Consider the following 19794-nt stretch of genomic DNA (forward strand, 5'->3'; position numbering starts at 1 on the left):
GACACATTGGAACTGGGGAGACTCCCTTCTGTGAGCTCAGATCAGCCACACATTCTTACCCTAGCCCACCTCACAGAGTTGTGAAAATAAATGGAGTGGGGACAGGGGGCAACCATATATGTTGCTTTGAGCTCTTCGGAGGAAAGGTGGAATACACATAATCATTGAATCATAGAATTGTAAAGTTGGAAGGGACCTGAGGGTCATCTAGTCCAACACCCTGCAAAGCAGGAATCTCCACTAAATCATACGTGACAGAAGGCCATTCAACAGCAAGCACTTAAAAATCTGATACTATAGCTTTTCGGCTGTAAATTGTTGCTCCTTACTGAATTGGAAGTTCATCATGACAATTCCCATAGTCATGCCCCCAAAGAATCCCAAAATCCAAGCTGTTCTGTTGATGCATTAATAGACAGATGATACATACAGAGATATGTAGAATGTAGATATAGATAGATAGATAAGGTGCTTTTTTCTGGGGGGACGCAGGGGTCACATACCCCTAAACATTTTGTGAATCTAAGTTTGGCCTCATTGAGGGGCAGTATTTCAATATGAGTAGGAAAATGAGAGTACCCCTAAACATTTTTTAAGGAAAAAAGCACTGGATAGATATAGATAAATGATAGAATCATAGAATCATAGAATCATAGAGTTGGAAGAGACCCCAAGGGCCATCCAGTCCAACCCCCTGCCAAGCAGGAAACACCATCAAAGCATTCCTGACAGATGGCTGTCAAGCCTCTGCTTAAAGACCTCCAAAGAAGGAGACTCCACCACACTCCTTGGCAGCAAATTCCACTGCCGAACAGCTCTTACTGTCAGGAAGTTCTTACTAATGTTTAGGTGGAATTTTCTTTCTTGTAGTTTGAATCCGTTGCTCCGTGTCCGCTTCTCTGGAGCAGCAGAAAACAATCTTTCTCCCTCCTCTATATGACATCCTTTTATATATTTGAACATGACTATCATATCACCCCTTAACCTTCTCTTCTCCAGGCTAAACATACCCAGCTCCCTAAGCCGTTCCTCATAAGGCATCATTTCCAGGCCTTTGACCATTTTTGTTGCCTTCCTCTGGACACATTCCAGCTTGTCAATATCCTTCTTGAACTGTGGTGCCCAGAACTGGACACAGTACTCCAGGTGAGGTCTGACCAGAGCAGAATACAGTGGTACTATTACTTCCCTTGATCTAGATGCTATACTCCTATTGATGCAGCCCAGAATTGGATTGGCTTTTTTAGCTGCTGCATCACACTGCTGACTCATGTCAAGTTTGTGGTCAACCAAGACTCCTAGATCCTTTTCACATGTACTGCTCTCAAGCCAGGTGTCTCCCATCCTATATTTGTGCCTTTCATTTTTTTGGCCCAAGTGTAGTACTTTACATTTCTCCTTGTTAAAATTCATCTTGTTTGCTTTGGCCCAGTTGTCTAATCTGTTAAGGTCATTCTGAAGTGTGATCCTGTCCTCTGGGGTGTTAGCCACCCCTCCCAATTTGGTGTCATCTGCAAACTTGCTCAGGATGCCCTCAAGCCCATCATCCAAGTCATTGATAAAGATGTTGAACAAGACTGGGCCCAAGACAGAACCCTGTGGCACCCCACTAGTCACTACTCTCCAGGATGAGGAGGAGCCATTGATGAGCACCCTTTGGGTTCGGTCAGTAAGCCAGTTACAAATCCACTGAATGGTAGCATTGTCTAGCCCACATTTTACCAGCTTCTTTACAAGAATATCATGGGGCACCTTGTCAAAGGCCTTGCTGAAATCAAGATAGGCTACATCCACAGCGTTCCCTTCATCTACCAGGCTTGTAATTCTGTCAAAAAATGAGATCAGATTAGTCTGACATGACTTATTTTTCAGGAACCCATGCTGACTTTTAGTGATCACAGCGTTCCTTTCTAGGTGCTCACAGACTGTTTGCTTAATGATCTGCTCTAGAATCTTTCCTGGTATTGATGTCAGGCTGACTGGGCGGTAATTGTTTGGGTCCTCTCTTTTCCCCTTTTTGAAAATAGGGACAACATTTGCCCTCCTCCAGATAGATAGATAGATAGATAGATGATAGATAGATAGATAGATAGATAGATAGATAGATAGATAGATAGATAGATAGATAGACAGATAGACAGATAGACAGATAGACAGATAGACAGATAGACAGATAGACATATAGAGATAAGAACACACAAGAGTACATAGCATAATACCTATTTTTGAGGCTCAGAATGACTGCAATCCTATGTAGTTTCTGGAGGAAATTCCATTGAACACTTGGGTGCTTACTGCTCACTGCAAGTGTAGAACATTGGCTTGCATGACACACTAAGCCTTGCCTTAGCAAGGCCATGCAAGCATGTGGGTTCCCAAAGAAGATAAATTCTGCAGGGATTAGCTGCACTACAGACTTCCGAGTTGTCAACTCCCTGCTGCAGCCTTGCTCCCAGCAGGTAGACAAGGATATGGTGCTGACAGCACAGCCTCTTGTCAAGCCCTGCTGGGAACTCTGTAGAGCATCTGATCCTTGCCCAAAGCAGGGCTTGCTGTAAGTGCCAATCAGCCAAAGGTCACAGTGCCTCAAGAGATTGACACAAAATGGGGGTGGGAATTGGTGGAGCTCAGGATGTGGTCTCCTGGTTGGATCTTGTTTCCCCACCTGTGACATAGACCAGGGGTTCCCAACAAAATTTTCTTGAGGACCCCTCATCGAGCTGCTATTGTGACAAGGACCCCCATTAATTCCTAATCCTAAAATTAAAAAGTGAGAGCCAAATTAAGAGTCTTTTTATATTTTATATTTATACGTTTTTTACAGTTACAACAGAGTACTCCATCAGTATACAGTTAGTTTTAATTTTCAGTTCTTAATGAGATAAGTTAAATCTGTCCTTTGAGTCCATTATTTCTGAAATATTAGGTTCCAAACTTGAAACTTTCACTCTGAAATCCAACCGCATGTCGAGCCGATTCCTATATTTGTTTTTCATGAAACACATGGAAGAAAATGCTTGCTTTGTTTACAAACACTACTGTTTTGCAAAGAGGCAGCGCGCGCCAGGGAGGAGGGAGGGGAATGGAGAAGACAGGGTACTTGCGCAGTAGCACACAAATGAAGCCGACGCGCGCAAAGCATCTTGGGGAGGTGAGCGTTAGTAGAATGCGCGCGCTGCCTCTTTGCAAAACAGTAGTGTTTGTAAAGCGCCACCTAATGGCATACAGCCGAACTACTGCCTCTATCTAATTCTAGTTTTGCGCTAGACTCTGCTCATGCAGGAAGCGACCAAAACAAAAAATCTGTTATACGAAATATATTTAATATATATTTTATTCTAATAGCATCTTGCGGACCCCTCTGGCATAGCTCGCGGACCCCTGGGGGTCCCTGGACCACCTGTTGGGAACCACTGACATAGACAGTGTATTAGATTGAGGTATCACAAGTCAACTGAAGTCTGGTCCAGAATACTGTTTGTGTTTCCTTTTCACAATCTGTGCAAATTTCTCACTCCAGCAGCACTAGGTGAAGGTTAAGATTGTAAGGGGGAAAAGGTGCAGTAGGCATTTCTATCAGTGTTTTTTTGTACAAGCTCACATGTTTTCCTATAATATTAGAGAGACGTCTTGTTCACATCATTTATAGAAAGAACTAGCAGGGATAAATGGAACAAGGATTGAACAGCATGGGGGAAAATAGGAACACCTGGTCCTATTTTTATTTCAAAGCCAGTTCAGTTCTCCTAGTATAAAGGGGGGGAACATATTAAGTAGAAGATTTCTCACCTTTAAACTTCTGATACCTTTTTAAAGTGTCAGCAGCTCTTTCAACAGATGTTACATATAACAACTGCATTAGCTATCACCACTGAGCATGAATTTAAATTTAAACTTGAATTTTTGGCCTCCCATCTGCTTCCCCACCTCTTATTTTGAATTATAGTACAACCTCCTGTCAGAAAGATTAAAAACAAAAACAAAAAGAGGAGGAAATTAGTAAGTGACCTAAAGAGCTAGCACATCGTTGCTAGAATAAGGCTTCCCATTATTCTAAATGCAGATTAAAATGCAGCTCTATCCTTTTCTTGCTGTGCTTAAAGCACATGTGTATGTTTTAGTCTACATGGTTTCCCAAGTGGTTCGAACCTTTTGGCTATGATTGGGTGTGGAACTGCATTTGGCCTGTGGGAGAGCACCCTGACATTCCTCTGCAGCAGAGCAAACTGAGCTACAAAGGGAAAGCCAAGCAAGGCTTGAAGCTCAAGTCCTGGTTTGGCAAGGCATAGCTGTGCTATGAATTCCCTATGGGGGACTCTCTAATGCAGCTGGTGCTGGTGCCTTTGCTCTCACTACAAGGGTGACAGCAAGCCTGCACTGCCCATAAACCCCCAGGTGCACACGATATGTCCCTATCTGTCCCATATCTGACATCACATATGATGGGAGGTGTTGGGCAGGTATGTGCGGTTTCACGGAACTGGTTAGCAGACCCGATTAGGCCCACAACCCAGACGTTCCCCAGCCCTGGCATAGGTGTTGCCCCGCACCTCACTTCAGATATTTGAAAGGGAATTTGATGTGCTGCACTCTCAGATAAGGTTAACAAGAGATTTGGGGACCATGCTAAATCAAGTGGGGGTTGGCAGTGGAGCTGGTCTGCTGTCATACCTCATTTCTGACCAAACATAGTACTAGTTACAGGTAGGTAGCTGTGTTGGTCTGCTGTAGTCGAAACAAAATTTTAAAAAATCCTTCCAGTAGCACCTTAGAGACCAACTAAGTTTGTCATTGGTATGAGCTCTCATGTGCATGCACACTTCTTCAGATAGTACTGTTATTCAAGTTGTTTATGACCGGATGTGCTTCAAATAAAGTAGCCCTGAGTGAACTTGTCAAATGCCCTCTCAGCATCCACCAAAGACCATCAGCAGCAAAAGTGTATTCCCCACAGTTGCTATTAAACCATGTGAATGCTTTGCCAAGACAATGGTTAAGAATGAGCTTAGGACACAGATTTCAGCCTGCCTTTGTAAATCAGATGAGACATTAGCTTGAGCAGAAAAACTTGGTTTCCTCACATCGGAATGACTGGGGCAGGTCTCTTGTATCTTGCATGGTGCTCTAGGCCCATGAGGAGCAGCACTACAATCTCAAGTGTTTAATTCAGGCATCCCCGCTTCGGCCCTCCAGATGTTTGGGACTACGATTCCCATCTTCCCTGACCACTGGTCCTGTTAGCTACGGATCATGAGAGTTGTAGGCCAAAACATCTGGAGGGCCGCAGTTTGGGGATGCCTGGTTTAATTCACCACAAAACTATTTAACCAGTGTGGATTTTTGTCATCTCAGATGTTGCCTACTGTTTTTGTGATGGTCTTGGAATCTGCCTGGTTTGCAAAGTGGCATCACAATTTCTATTGGTCACCTTAACTGCTTGTCCAAGCAGACAAGCATTAGGTATGTGGGGTAAGTACAGCTTTCTTGGCAGATGTTTGTTGATTGATACACCAAAGTAAACTAAGCTGCACAATAGTTCAAGGTGTTGGCTATTTGGCAAAACACAGTAACACAAACCACAAAGGTTACCATTTTGGTTTTAATATCAAGCCCACGATAATTATCTAAATCCGTACTGGGAAGCCACGATAGGCAAGTGATAAAATGCCATTTGCTGTGGCTTTTTTAAGGGCCGGAAAGCAGGAAGTGCGAAAGCTGCCTAAGACTCTGAAGAGCTGTATGACGAGCCCTTGAAACTCTGTTGATGTGCCCCAAACCTTTTCCCAAATCTACGTTGTCCAGTGAAGCAGGTAAGTTTCTGGCACAGTGGCAGCTAGACCATTTTGTGGCACATACCATGTCCATCTAGTGAGTGAAAAGTTTCTTACCACACTGACCACCAAAGTTCTATGCCAGTTCACAGCTACATTCTTGGGGCTCTCATTGCAGATGAAAAGAGGAAGCTCATACTGGACTAGGCTGTTCTAAGAAGAGGGCCATAATTGCCTGGGTAATTATGGCCATGGCCTCCCACAACTGGCTTGTTCGTGGCGGATTAGCTCAGATTCAAAAAGTGTTGAGTTTGAGGAAGCACAGTCAGTCTTTCTGTAGGAGATCACTTGTTCAGTTGTTTTACCAGCACAGATTGAATGGAGAATGCAGAGAACTCTGATTAACAACAAACTTGGAGAGTGAATAGGTGGAGCTTCATCCTTTTTCAGTCTGCAACCTTTGCAGCCTACCAGAGAACTGAGAAGGGTTTCTCCTAACTGGGGAAGTTCAGGCTAACAGTGTAAATGCTAACAATTCTTTGTCAGATTGTTTCCATTTCTAATTAAAAACGAAAGGTTGCATTTCAGTAGGCTTTTTAAAGCTCAATATGTTTTGCTAGTTAACCTACATGTTCAGAAGCAGCACAGAGCTCAAAGGAGCTTACCCCCAAGTTAAGTATAGAAACAACTGCAGTTGTGCCATAATTCTTTTTAGTTTAATGGAATAAAAATCCTAAATAGTTGAAAGGGTGGGGGGATGTCAAAAACTGTGGAATTAATACCAGCTGTCAAATAAATCACATGAATGATTCATATGCTCATCAATCTATGTAACTGGCAACACAATCACATTAAGATTCTTGCTGTTTAGTCAGAATTAAGCCCCAGGGAGCCAGCAGCCAATGGGCCAGAACCAGCCTCCTCAATAGGTCCAAACGGGATGTTTTGGACCACTGCTCTCCTAGGGGCTTGAAACTACTTGGGAAAGGCAAAGGACAAGGACAAGGGAAGGTATCCAGAGCACCTTCAAGTGATTGTTCCCAGTGGGGGTTCTGCATCCCTTGCCGTTTCTGTCACAAAAGGTGAGGGGAGCCGGATATGCTGGGATCTACTACCTCAAGGTTCCTGGAACACCATGAAGCTGTGGATCTCAAAGGAAAACTAGGAGGCCCTGGAGATCTCATTCTGTCCCATTGCTGCCCTTGTGATTGGGAACAGCTGAACAGCCACACCTACCTTTGTCTTGGTCAAGACTACCACTTGAGTACGGTCCCTAGCACCAAGACAGAAGAAAGGTTACCCACCCCTAAATCACAAACTGAGTTAAGTAACTGCCATCAGGTAATATCTGTGCTGGTAATTGTATAAATATTGTCGCACTATCATGATGTGGCTATATGTTACAGCTGATTAGTAGAAAGGTGGTTCTTAAGGCAAGCGATAATTTGTTGACCCATCACTAGTTATTCAAGAGGAACACCACCAGACGTCTCCTGTACATGTCCTTCTGGCTGCAGAACTATCAGCACTACCTGTTGGTGAAGGTGGCAAAAACCTCTACTTACAGCATCTCCTAGTAATGGAATAGGTAGTGGAAAGCACAAGGGTCCACCTGCCAGAGTAATGAAGTGTGGTTCAGGTGGTCTGCTGGGTCAGTTTCTTTCACATCAATATGAATCACCACAGGAATGACATTAGGTACACACCAGTTCCTCAACTCCAGTGTAAGGGCAGGGGAATCCTTAAACCAGTGCCAGTTTGCTTGTTTGTGTAGAACACTGTCAGAGGCCACTTGGATGGTATGACTCCAAGAGGAGAACCTGCTGACTCTGGTGATGGCCAGCAGTTCAGGGGAATGTATGAGAAGCCTTGATTCTACTCAGGAACACATAGCCTTGACCATAAGTCCCACAATGTGCCCCCAACCCACACAAAAGTGAGTGTTTGCAGCAACGACAGCAATCAAGGACTGAGGGGTGAAAGAGCAGTACAAGGCGATCATCTGCATTCAGCACAATGAGCACTGAACTCCCAAAGGTGGAAGAAGACACTTGGCATGGGAGTCCACCCCCTGCTGGAACACATCCAGGAGCCAGTGCTAAAGAAGGTGCCTCTTCAAACAGATGAAGAGGTGACACGGTTGAAGTCACTGATCCTAGGCACTTTGGCAGCTGCCTGTGGGAGCAGGTCCAGCAACTACACTGGTAGCCAATACAATAAGGTTTTGAGGTATGCTAGAAGCCAGATGTGCAGAACCATCTAAATAGCATGCGGGAAGAAGTCACACATTCTATGAGTACTCTGGGGGCCATGGCCAGTAGAAATGGGAGGAGTTGGAAGCAATGGTCTTCCTGAGCAAAGTGTAGGGTGTGATGTTTGTGTCAGATCACTATGTGGCTGTACATATATTCAAGTCTATGGGTACAAACAAATTCCCAACATAAACGAATGGAAGGATGCTGGCAATCCTGAATTTCCTTGGTCTCATGAAGGAATTATGTCAAGAAGGTCTACAACTGTCTAGAGGCATCTACCTTTCTCAGGATAGTGAAACACTTTGAACAGAAGCCTTGAAGTGTCTGTCTCCTTTCAGAGGAGGGTTCTGATCCATCTCTCTTAAGAGGAGACAAAGGTTTTGAACAGGAAATGTCATCTCCAGGAGGCAAGAAAAACGCAACTAAATATTGAATGTGAACGATGGTGACAGTATGCCACACCAAGCAGACGTGCCAGAGTCTGGTCCTAAACACTGGTGGTTATAGCTTCCAACTATGACATGTCACAAGTCAAAACAGATGACTGGGATATCTGCTGCCCTGGGATGGTTAGATAACTGAACTTCACAGATGGGAACAACCTCTTGGATCAAAGTGAAGATTACTAACAGGAGAAATGTGCCTCTGTTGATTGAGATGCAGGACATCTGGAGAAACCTCCATGACAAGGGCAAATGGAACACTGTGGGCCTAGGTATGGCAATTCGGTACAGAATGTCATTAGTTTTAGAACTGATGAGTCCCTTCCCACTGAAAGGCAGGCCTTCAGTGTGGGATCAGGCATCCTGGTTATGCCGCACTTAGTTTAGCAAAGTATACAAGCAGAGGGCAACAGCACCTGCCATGGCCTACAATCCACCCTATGTTGGGAGGCATAGATTTGTCAGACAACAGATCTCGTATTGAAAGATTTATATTAACTCCCTGTGGCCCAAAGGATATCTGCTCCTGTAATGATATTATGGTGCTAAGTGTCCCCATCCCTGACAAAAAAATGGTTCATGCCTTGGATGTATCTACAAAAATCCACTGATGAGCTGCAGTGTTAATGGTATGGCAGGGAGCAAAAGTACTGATACCAATGGGACTTCTTGATTATGGGATCCCACAGATACTTTCTCAAGTATTATAGTGACTGTAAATAGTCTCTGGATGTTTGATCCCAGAAAGCTACAAGCAAAATGTGGTATACAACTATGCCAAAGAGAGAGCAAACACCAATCTCAAATACAAGAGAGTCAGAATGACAAGAGAGTATCGTTCTGTCTGGGGGTTATATAATCCCTGATCCCCCTTTCGTACATCAACCTGATGACCTAGACTTCAACTGAGTCCTTATAATGCAACATGTATATGACTGGGGACCAAACAAGGCCAGATCAGACTTAGCCTATCTAGGACTGGCTGAGAGGAAAATGAAATTTGGGGTTCATGCATAGACTTAGATAGAAATATTCCTGAGATGCAAACTTATCCCTTTATCTTCTTTCTTAGGTTCTGAAGCACCAGAACAGTAGCTTTGGATTTCTACTGCTGATGAACCAGGTCAAGACCCCATTTGATGTTGAGGAACCAAATGTGTGGTATTTTCCACACCCACCATCAGTACTGAAGTAGTAACTGCCATGCTCAAATTTGAGAGTGGGTCAAGTCCCTAAGGTGTGGTGTTGTAGCCATATCAGAGGAAACTAGTTGTTCCAGTGACCTCTTAGTCTGAAAAGACAGTCTGCTGTCAACAACAAAATGAATGGAACCAAAGTAGAGAAAAGCCAAAGTTTGTGATGGTTGGAAATCTTGGCGTCAGTATCAAGCACCAAGGAGGCTTGCTCTCACAATGTCACTTGGTAGGTGGCATGAGTGGTTTTGGTGTGCCTGGTGGAAATGCTGGCAATGGTTGGATACATGTATGTCCATTCTATGTCCCTCAACAAGACATTCATGCCCATCAGTGGGGGGGTGGGGGGTGGAATGCTACCAAAAGCAAACATAACCAGATCATAGGCTCTGCTGGAGGGCAGCGAAGGTGTCAATCAGTGCAGAATGGACCAAAATAAAATAACACAAATTTACAGAGAAAATTAGAAGAGGAAGTAAATGAAGGAAGAGATGCCGTTTCCTGCTGCAATGAGGCATTTTAAATTTTAAAAAATCTGCTCTTCTTGCTCTTCCTTTGTTGTTTTAGTGCTGTAAGATTGGGTTTTCCAAGTTTCCAAGACATTGATGTCAAAGTATGTATGTTACATTAGTAGATTGTTTTTCCTTTTTAAAAACAACATCATTTTCCTGTTTAAAAATTGAAGCCTTTCTTTGGGTAATTAAAAGAGGAGGAACAAAAAAGACTCAAAATCTTGGTGTAAGTCACAGATTGATGGAGGATTAATTTTTAATGAATAAAATTATTTGAGGATGTAACCAATGAGAACCAGATTTAAAACGATTTTTTTTATTTTAGGGGAAGGGCCTTCTTCTCTCTCTTGGCCTTTATCTTACAAATTCTAGTTCACATGGGATTTTCCTCCAGTGACATTTTCCTCTCCAAACCCACCTTCTATGAAGGCAGGAACAGTGGTTTGGTTTTTTTGGAGAAATGAAGAATCAATCTATGCTTTTATTGGGCACACTTGTTTGTTTGCTATGAGGAGACCTGGACTCCTTCCAGGTCAGGTCTCAAAGAGGCTAGTTTTCTTCAGTTTTTTCCCTTTTTTTCTGTTTCCTTTTTAATTCTTACTGATCCTCGGGGACTACATTTGCTCAGGAATCTTCTAATGTAAAACAGTAGACCTCACCCAAGAAAGTCTATTAGATAAGGATGTTTTGATTAATATTTTCTCAATTTCCAATAATTTATTTACTCATTGTTCCACAGAGTCTTTACATCTATCTCCTACATGTCATTTTAATCTTAACTTAAGCAGTTCATGCAACTAGCTATATATTTTCCCCTATTTAATGTTTGTAGTAGCCCCACTGAAATTGTTTCATCTATTATATTGCATTCATTATCTATTTAATTTAGTGTTTACTTTGCATCATGTTTGCAATGAATATTTCCAAATTTTTGCCACTTGTCAGTTGTTTTTCTTTTTGGTGTGGTTCTGGTCTTTGCTCACTATCCATATGCTCACTAGAGCAAACTAATGAAGACTGATTTGAGAACCGTTTTTTCAAAGATAGGTTTGGAGCCTAATGAATTCTTCTGGCAGGGGTTGGAGGTCATGTCCATTAACATTTCAATTATTCTATTGGCTCTGAAACATGACGTTTTCATATTTAAATCATTCTAGCAGTCAGAATGAGAATATGAAATATCAAGGCTCTCATGAAGAAAGGATAACAATTGTTTGCAAGTGATTGGTTAGAAATCCAACTATTGTTCATCTGGCACAGTTCGTAAGTGCCAAAACAATTTGTTTTTCCAAAACAATTTGTTCACTTTGACAAAACATTTAGGGGTTTAAGTATTGTTTTTGCAAAAGTAATGTACTGCTGCCCACATACCCATAATACCAATAAATTGTCACATTTCAGCACAAATATGAATGCTGCCTCATACTCCTCTCACACACTTGCAACATGCAACATGGTTTTCACTGGCCATTCCTATGCCCCACGCAGGGAACAATATTTTTCTCCACAACAGTTCTTTTGACCTGAATAATATCAAGTCGCCAAGATACTGGGCTGCATTTGAATGTCATGCTAAACCAGAGTTTAACACACTGTGAAAGGGCTTAGCCTCCTCCTAAGTCAACCTGCTCCTCTTGCCTTCCCTTCTCCTTCCTACAAGGCTGAGATTTGTTTGAAAGCTCCTGCTTTCGGTTTTTGTTTCGGAAGTTTCAGAATTTCTCCTCTTGAATGTATGGGATGATAGGAGAGAAGAGTGCAAACGCTGGATAAATCTAGGACTATTCACCACATGCTAAAACACAGTTCAGCCTGACATCCAAATGTGGTTCAGTTATTATGTAGTCAACAAGTTAGAAAAGGCTCCAATTCAAAATTCAATAAACTCTTCTCCCATTGTCTTAGATTAAAACAAGTATGCTTTCAAAAGCATAAAGTTACTGAATTTTTTTAGATCTCTCTGAAAAGAAAACAGAACTGAAAGCTAGAAAGGATGTATAATTTATACTTAAAGGAATTCAATCAAATAAACCATCTTGTTTTGCTTGCTAGACTAATTCTGACTTCAGGGTGTTCACAGCATATGCCTATACCAAGTGTTATTTGACAAGATTGGGAGTCTATGCTCATAACAGACTCCAAAATTAAACAGCTTTCAGAATGGAATACCTTCCACCTGAAAAAAATGAACCCTTTTTGAATCAATGTGTCAGGTCCCAACAGCCAGCCTATATAACATTGGATAATATGTCTTTGTACTGGGGAGTGTTGTGGGATGAAGTGAAGCACAAATACGGAAAATAATGAGATATTTTGTTCAAATTCCTTTATTTATATGCTGCACTGCTACATCTCTCACCCCCAACTGCTGCCTAGTAGAGAAAGCCCAGAAAAATATATAGAATATGTGTTCATGCACAACATGTACTGCACGTGTGTTTTGTGCATTAGGAGTATGTGGTTGGTAAATCTGGGTAAACATTGAAAAAAATATGTGATGAAATGCTTTCTAATTTTTAAAGGAAGCAAAGGTGTGTTTTTTTTAAAAAAATACTATTAATTGCTGATTATGCCCCCAAAATGTTTTCTAGTCACCATTTAAGACAATCTACCGTGTTTCCCCCTTTTTAAGACACCGTCTTATTACTTTTTTTTCTCAAAAAACCACAGGGTGGCTTATTTTTGGTGGGATGTCTTACTGGTACCGGTATTTTTATTACGAGTCTGAGGGAAGGGAGGTGTGTGCGTCCCTGGTGCAGCCCTCTCTCCCCGGCCCTGGGATGTTCGCGAAGGGCTGCTCTCTCTCTCCTCCAAGGTGGGGACTCACTTAATAGCAATCTGCTACACTGGAGCTTCTTAAATCTAAACCAGTATAATGGAATCTATCTGTGTGATACAGTCCTAGCAGTAGCCTATACCTAAAGCAAGTAAGGATCTCTACCAGCCAGCTGCCCAAGACTGCAAGACTGTCTGAAGTTCCAACAACATAGCACTTTGCAGTGCTATCACTGATAGCAAAGAAGCTACCTGCTGAGAACAAAGAAGCCAGCTAAGCAGCAATTAAGATTGCTGACTTGGTAAATGGTAGCAATTGAGAAGCAATTGAGCCAGCGAGGTGAGGAAGCACGTGTTGTTAGGACCGGCAGTTTAACTTTTGTGTAAAGCAGCGTTTAGCAGCTCCTTTTAGCAGCTCGCAAACAGCGAAGGAAAAAGTCCTTAATAAATAAATAAAAGTCCCCAAGGCAAGGACTGCGATCCAGACTACTTACAAATCCTTAAAGGGGCAGCTCCACAGACAACCAAGCAGCATAAGGTAGAAAGAAAACTGCAGCAGGATTTTTAAAAGGCTGCTTTATGCCCGGTAAAAGCAATGAGACAACAATCAGACACGGGAGATTCCCGTTAAGAGGAAATCAACGTGCATTGAATGGAAGGGAATTTAGGGAAAGGTGGGGGGAAGCGAGAGGTGGGCTGTGTGTGTGTGTGTGTGTGTGTGTGTGAGAGAGAGAGAGAGAGAGAGAGAGAGAGAGAGAGAGAGAGAGAGAGAGAGAGAGAGAGACACGCAGGGGGGGGGAGAGAGACAGACGCGCGCACGGAGGTCTCTCCCTAAAAGGGAAAACAGCCTTTGCATTCTTCAATCGCCCCTCTTTTCTTCCTCGTGCCTTCATCTCCTCCCCACCCCACTTTTCTCCCCTTCACCAAGTAGAGCTTACACAGCTTGGCTAAAAAAATTATTTTTGGATCTTTTTATTTAAAAAAATGCTCTCAGAAACGGGGAAGGGAAATCACAAGGCTTCGGCAGCCAGCAGCTACGGCTGTTCGGTGCATTTTTACAAGCTTTTAAAGGAAATACGTGTCTGTGGAGCGACAGCAAAATGGGGAGAGATTTTTAAGGGGGGAGTTGGCTGGCAGGAGGGGGGTTATTGCTAGTGGGTGAAGGGTCTATCAGTATGTCTTATTTTCGGGGTATGGCTTGTATCGCGCAATTGCTTAGAAATCCTGCTATGGCTTATATAATGACTACGTCTTAAAAAAGGGGAAACACGGTATAAGGCAATCTATTCCATTTACTCTAGTGGTGTTAAATTCAAATCTTGTCAACCTTCATATTCCTATTGTCACACGAAACAAATAGCTGTTTCAAAATATGCATACCATTTTAAAAGAAAAAACAAGCTAACATGCATAACAAAAAGCTTTTTTCAGCCTCAGTAAATATTCACTTTCCTTAGGTTCATGAAGATAAAAATGCAAGTCCAGAATCAGAAGCTATTGATCTTTCAGAAATACTCTGAGAGAGAAACTTGAGGGTTGTACTTTTAGTTTTTAAAATGACCTGAGTTTCTTGTGGCTAACTCTGTTTAGTTACTGTGGAATTTTATAATGATGATACACTGCTGAGTACTTCAGTATCATCAAGCTAACTCAAGTGTCTGGATGTACTAATGGTCCTTAATAATGTGATCAGTTGAGGCCAGGGAACAGACTTTTCCAAAGTAATTTCAACCCTCTGTGGGGGGAAAAAGTGCTTATGGTGTATGTGGCTAGATCACTGTTGCCTCCAGTTAACAGGTTTCATTTCTTCTGTTTCTGGGGCATGAAGGGAGCCTGTTCCCAAGCCAAGATGGTATTAAGGCCTTTTATTTCAACTCTATTTTTTTACTATATTCTCAACTGGCAAAACTGAAATAGGCCTGACTACCTTCAGTGCAGCTGCTGCTTGCTCCATCTCCAATACTGGAAATCCTTTAAATTACTAATTTTTAATTCTCAAGTATTTTCCTAACAGTATCACTTTATGTGCAAAGCTAAGGAAAACTGTTTCTCTCTTTATCACTCTAAGTTTAGAGATGGCAAGTGAGCACCAACAAAACCTTACAGTGTTGTCCCACCCCCCCAATGGTAAAATTCCTGTGCTAAGCCTCTAGACAGCATGGGATTAGGTCTGTGGAGCTGCTTGCAGAACACCTTAAGCTCACCTTCAGACCAGTTCTCGCCCCATCTGTTTTGATTTTAAAAATAGATGTGGCTCAGCTGCAGTCAACTGCAGCGTAATTTCTAGACTTACAGTCTACCAAGCTGGTGCCAAACATACAGTATTGCTCCACTTTCCTCTAGGCCACATCAGTGAGGCTGAAGGGGGCGGGATCCTGTCTGGGCAGCCCAGGACCTCCTTACACACTGCCCAGGCTTGTGCCCCAGGGATGTCACTTCCGTGCTGCACTTCATTGCCTCTTGAGACAGACAGATGCCAACAACAAAGACCCTTACAATTCCATAGGGTAGGGGAACCACTTCCATTGGATGGGCCAGATCAAAATGCAGCCCTCCACGTTTGACAGGTGGGTGGGGCTGTCCAACTATCAATCAACTTTTATAAGGCAGCTGTGGTTGTACCCTAAAGAAGCAGGGTTGCATTCAATGCCAAATGTAAACTGCAGCCAGGGCTGCAACAAAACAACCGAGAACCACTCTAAGGCTTCTGATTGTTCCTTTGCAACCATGACTTTAACTGTTCCATTCCTGATGTATTGTAAGCAGATGAATAGCAGGCAACTGTGGCTATGTCAACATGGCCTGGTGGGTCTAATTGGGGCATTTGGCAGCGGTTCCTCATTGCCAACTGTAGGTCCTGGAAACTCTCTCAAATCGTAGAAGTAGAAACTCACAAGGAAATGATAAAAAGCATAGTAAATATTCTACTTTCTCCCAAAATTTATCTTTCATTCTATCCACCCGCCCACCCAAATGGGAGAGGGAACATTTCATTCCTCTGTGACACTGAAGTTGATGGAAATTTTACTTTTCTAAGTGTCCAAAATCCTGCATATTCCCATAATTTACCCAAGCCTGCCTGCTTACAAAATACTGGCTTGGCAGAATTCAAAGACTATTCAGTGCAAAAATCCAGATTGTTGGTTCCATAGTTTGCCCTTAATTTTTGATAATTGTCATGTTATGTCCTTGTCGTGTTCTCTTCCAGCCTTCCCCTAAGCCTCCATTTCAGATGCAGCAATAAAAAAACAAGGGTTGTATCTGACAATGTTGTCCCACTAATGCAATAACTTCTGCCTGCAGAATGGGACTTCCTCTCCTGTCCCAAAATGTCTTCCCTCCCCTCCACAGTTTGTTCTGAGGGTTCTGCCAACATTCTACAGCAGATAGGAGAGACACAAGAAGTGAAGTCCCACTGCGCGCAGGCTAACACCCTTGCACTAATGGGATGTCTTAGCTGAATGTAAGTGGTGGTTGTTTTACCACCACTGATGTGGTTTCAATGCATCTCTGCCCCAGTTACATTCAGAAGGTCATTTAACACATCACATAAGAGCACACATAGGGATTTTCATCAAGTGCAAATTAAACAAAAAGCCACAGCAAATCACATATTTCTGACAAGTGTAGCTATATATCTTCACTCACAAATGTTGTTGTTGTTGTTGTTTTGGTTCCACACTATACACTTTCAAGCATACACATAAAAAATGGTGTATCTGAGTCCCAAGGACTCCTTCCACTATGAAAGAAGCACATGATAGACTGGGGTGGAGAATCTCCAGCCTGAGGCTTAACTGGCTCCAAGCCATGACCAAACCATGCCCATAAACTCTGCACCTGGCATCACATATAACATCAGGTGTGGGGCAGATAAAGGCATGGCTACACTGCCAATCAGTTGATCATCAGGGGTTACAAAGCACTGGGTGTAGAGCTCTGCCATCCATGATAATCTGATGATTATCTGCACAAGCAAAAATAGGTCACTGTATGTCATTGTGATAAACTTGGTCCATGGGGTCTATATGGATTCAGCCCACTGGCCAGATCTAGTTCCCCACCTCTGTGACAGACCAACAGATGAGCTGCAGCCATGCTAATCTCTTTCAGAATGCTGTGTGAGTGCTGCTTCCATTCAGCTATTCACTTCAAAGTTATAAATGCTAAGATGTACAAGCAGCACTTCACAAGACATAACACAGGAACTGGCCCATATAAAACTAATGAACTGATGTCACATAATCCATAAAGTCATCCCTGAATGGCACAGGAGTGCATCTGACTTCATCAAACCAGATGATTTCACCAATAACTGCTGCTTATCATTTATGATTATTGCTATTAAGACTTCTGAAAAGACAGACAATCCTATTTTAATTATCTGAAGCCTTTCCACAAATTCCACAAAGTTACAGCACATGGATAGAAAAAGCCAGACCAAATGGCTTAACTGGAAAGAAATATGCTGTTTTGTGGAGTTGTAAGGTAAAGAAGTCTGCTCCTAATATATAGTGTATGCATGCATGCATGTGAGAAAAATTAATCCTGTCTCCAGCAGCATTGAGGAGAAATGGGCCTCCCTCTCCTACCAAGGCTACTGGATGATATCATGATCAAAAAGAGACTGGCTACTGTTTACCCAATAATATTTTTGACTTCGTGGAATATTTGACTTCAATCAAATATAGGTGGTGTGTTGACCAGCCAGCAGATCAGCATCCCAAATGAACACACATTTTTATGTCAACCGTTCCTAGTGAGTAGAAGTAAGTTTTTATTATTCAAAAATCATATATACCCTTCTGTCACTTTGTATGGTTTTCACCCATGGCACTAGTTTCATTGCAGTAAAATCAACAGAAAACGGGTTTTTAGAACTGTTTCAAAGTCACTTTTCAGAGCTACTATGGAAACTACTTGTAAATGAAGGCAAGAATCACATTTCACTGCTAATACAGGAAGTACATTTAAATCAAAGAAAGTTTTATTAGTTTATGCTAAAAGCCTTTTCCCCATCCACCTCTAAACTGACATGTAGCACTTGTTAAGAAACTTCAAGAGCAGCATGTAAACAGCAGTATAGGCCCCTATAACAGCTCACTACTTATTTGATAACAAGGTTTCTAACCCAATTTGAGTTCATGGCATGGAGAGTGATTTTCCTGTGTGTGTGAGAGAGAGATTCAAAACACAACACAAAGGTTGGGCACTGTGTTCCTGCTAACCAGCACACAGCAATTGCATATGCACTGTTTTCCAATGTTTCACTTTCTTCCTATTACAAATAGGAGCCTTACAGATGATCATCTTACAACACATAATCTTCACCTTGTGGGTAGCAAAATTCTCCTTACCCCTCCCTCTCTAGTGTAACACAGATGGTCCAGATACCCTGATAAGAGAAGTCACTCTCAGATTGGTCACCTTTGTGGGATGGATACAGAAGCACTTATCCTTATATACATAGAGTACAGCTTTGCTCATGTGGACAAGGCTATGTGCCCTTACCTAGAGCATTCATGCCAATTCACTGTCTTATTTTACTGGTGGTTGCCAGCATACTACCAATAAGCTAAAACTAAAGTGTGTGAATTTGGAAAGAGACTTCAGATATGCAGTAGTATTACTTAATATTCAGATTTCTATGATGACTAAAAGGCTGACAACAGAACAAATGTCTGGATGAAACATAACTAACTTTCAAATGTTTGGTGTACAGTCATACCTCGGTTTAAGTACACCTCGGTTTGAGTATTTTCAGTTTAAGTACTCCGCGGACCTGTCTGGAACGGATTAATCCACCTTTCCATTACTTTCAATGGGAAAGTTCACTTCAGGTTAAGTACGGACTTCCAGAACCAATTACACTCGGGTTAAGTACGCTTCAGGTTGAGTACTCCGCGGACCTGTCTGGAACAGATTAATCCACTTTCCATTACTTTCAATGGGAAAGTTTGCTTCAGGTTAAGTACGCTTCAGGTTAAGTACAGACTTCTGGAACCGAGGTACCACTGTATTTGTTCTAAGGCACACTCAGCTCATCAGGCCTAACCAGTGCCTCTTGTGAAGTTCGTGTGCAACCAAAAATTTGCTTGAGAATCCTCTGCAATGCACAAGAGCGCCTTGGCAGACATGTTGAAGTGAAGTGTTCTGTGAAGATGAAAAGTTTCAAAATTGCTGACTGATTCAAGAGGTACTTGTTTGAAAAGATGTGCTCCATTATTGAAGCACTGTCACTCGAAAGTACCTCATTATTTCTGTCGGGCTACTGTAGGGTTAAGAGTACTCTTAGACAGCAACCATGAACACCTACATTATAACCAGATGCTTAAGTTCTACTTCCAGAAATAAAGCCAAATGCTACGGATTACTGAGAAGGTACACAAATGTATGAGAGTAAGAAGAAACACTAGTACTGATAATGAAATTAGATGCTGACAAGTGCATAATCATTTGTAACCAATATATTCCTGAAATCTGAGAAAAACATAACACTTTAGGTTTAAGTTATCTTGTGTTTATTTTACATTTCTACAGAACAGACTTAATTTAGCCTGAAGTCTCTGAACAATGCATGCTTTTCAAATTTATTTTAAATGTTGCAAAAGAAAAAGTTTATTGTTATGATGGCATTTAATTTTGGGCTCTTTTTTGCAAACATATACCTTTATTTTGTGATCACTGCTACATTTAGCACAACAGTGGATTGCATATATAAGGGTACATATCTATAGCCAAGTTCAACGTTCAAACAATACTTGAGCGATGGAAAGTGCAAGTTTCTTCATCTACATTTTCTATTGAAAGACCTGTATGTCTGCTTGAAAAGAACTCATTCAAAATCT

The 19794-nt window shown here is 42.0% G+C and overlaps 1 protein-coding gene across 5 annotated transcripts in view; it reads right to left on the reverse strand.

The window, feature by feature from the left end:
* The window catches only part of TDRD3 (tudor domain containing 3), a 70850-nt gene that overhangs the window by 5293 nt on the left and 45763 nt on the right, over positions 1-19794 (reverse strand). Inside the window, exon 13 of one of the 5 annotated variants that reach the window (XM_035114760.2) lies at positions 1360-19099. The exons of the other annotated variants lie outside the window; for them this stretch is intronic. Coding sequence (XP_034970651.1) covers positions 18983-19099 — 117 coding nt within the window. The 3' untranslated portion in view covers positions 1360-18982. Of the gene's footprint in view, positions 1-1359; positions 19100-19794 lie in introns of those variants that run through there. 5 annotated transcript variants of the gene reach the window in all.

Source organism: Zootoca vivipara, chromosome 4 (assembly GCF_963506605.1).
Source record: "Zootoca vivipara chromosome 4, rZooViv1.1, whole genome shotgun sequence".
NCBI lineage: Eukaryota > Metazoa > Chordata > Lepidosauria > Squamata > Lacertidae > Zootoca > Zootoca vivipara.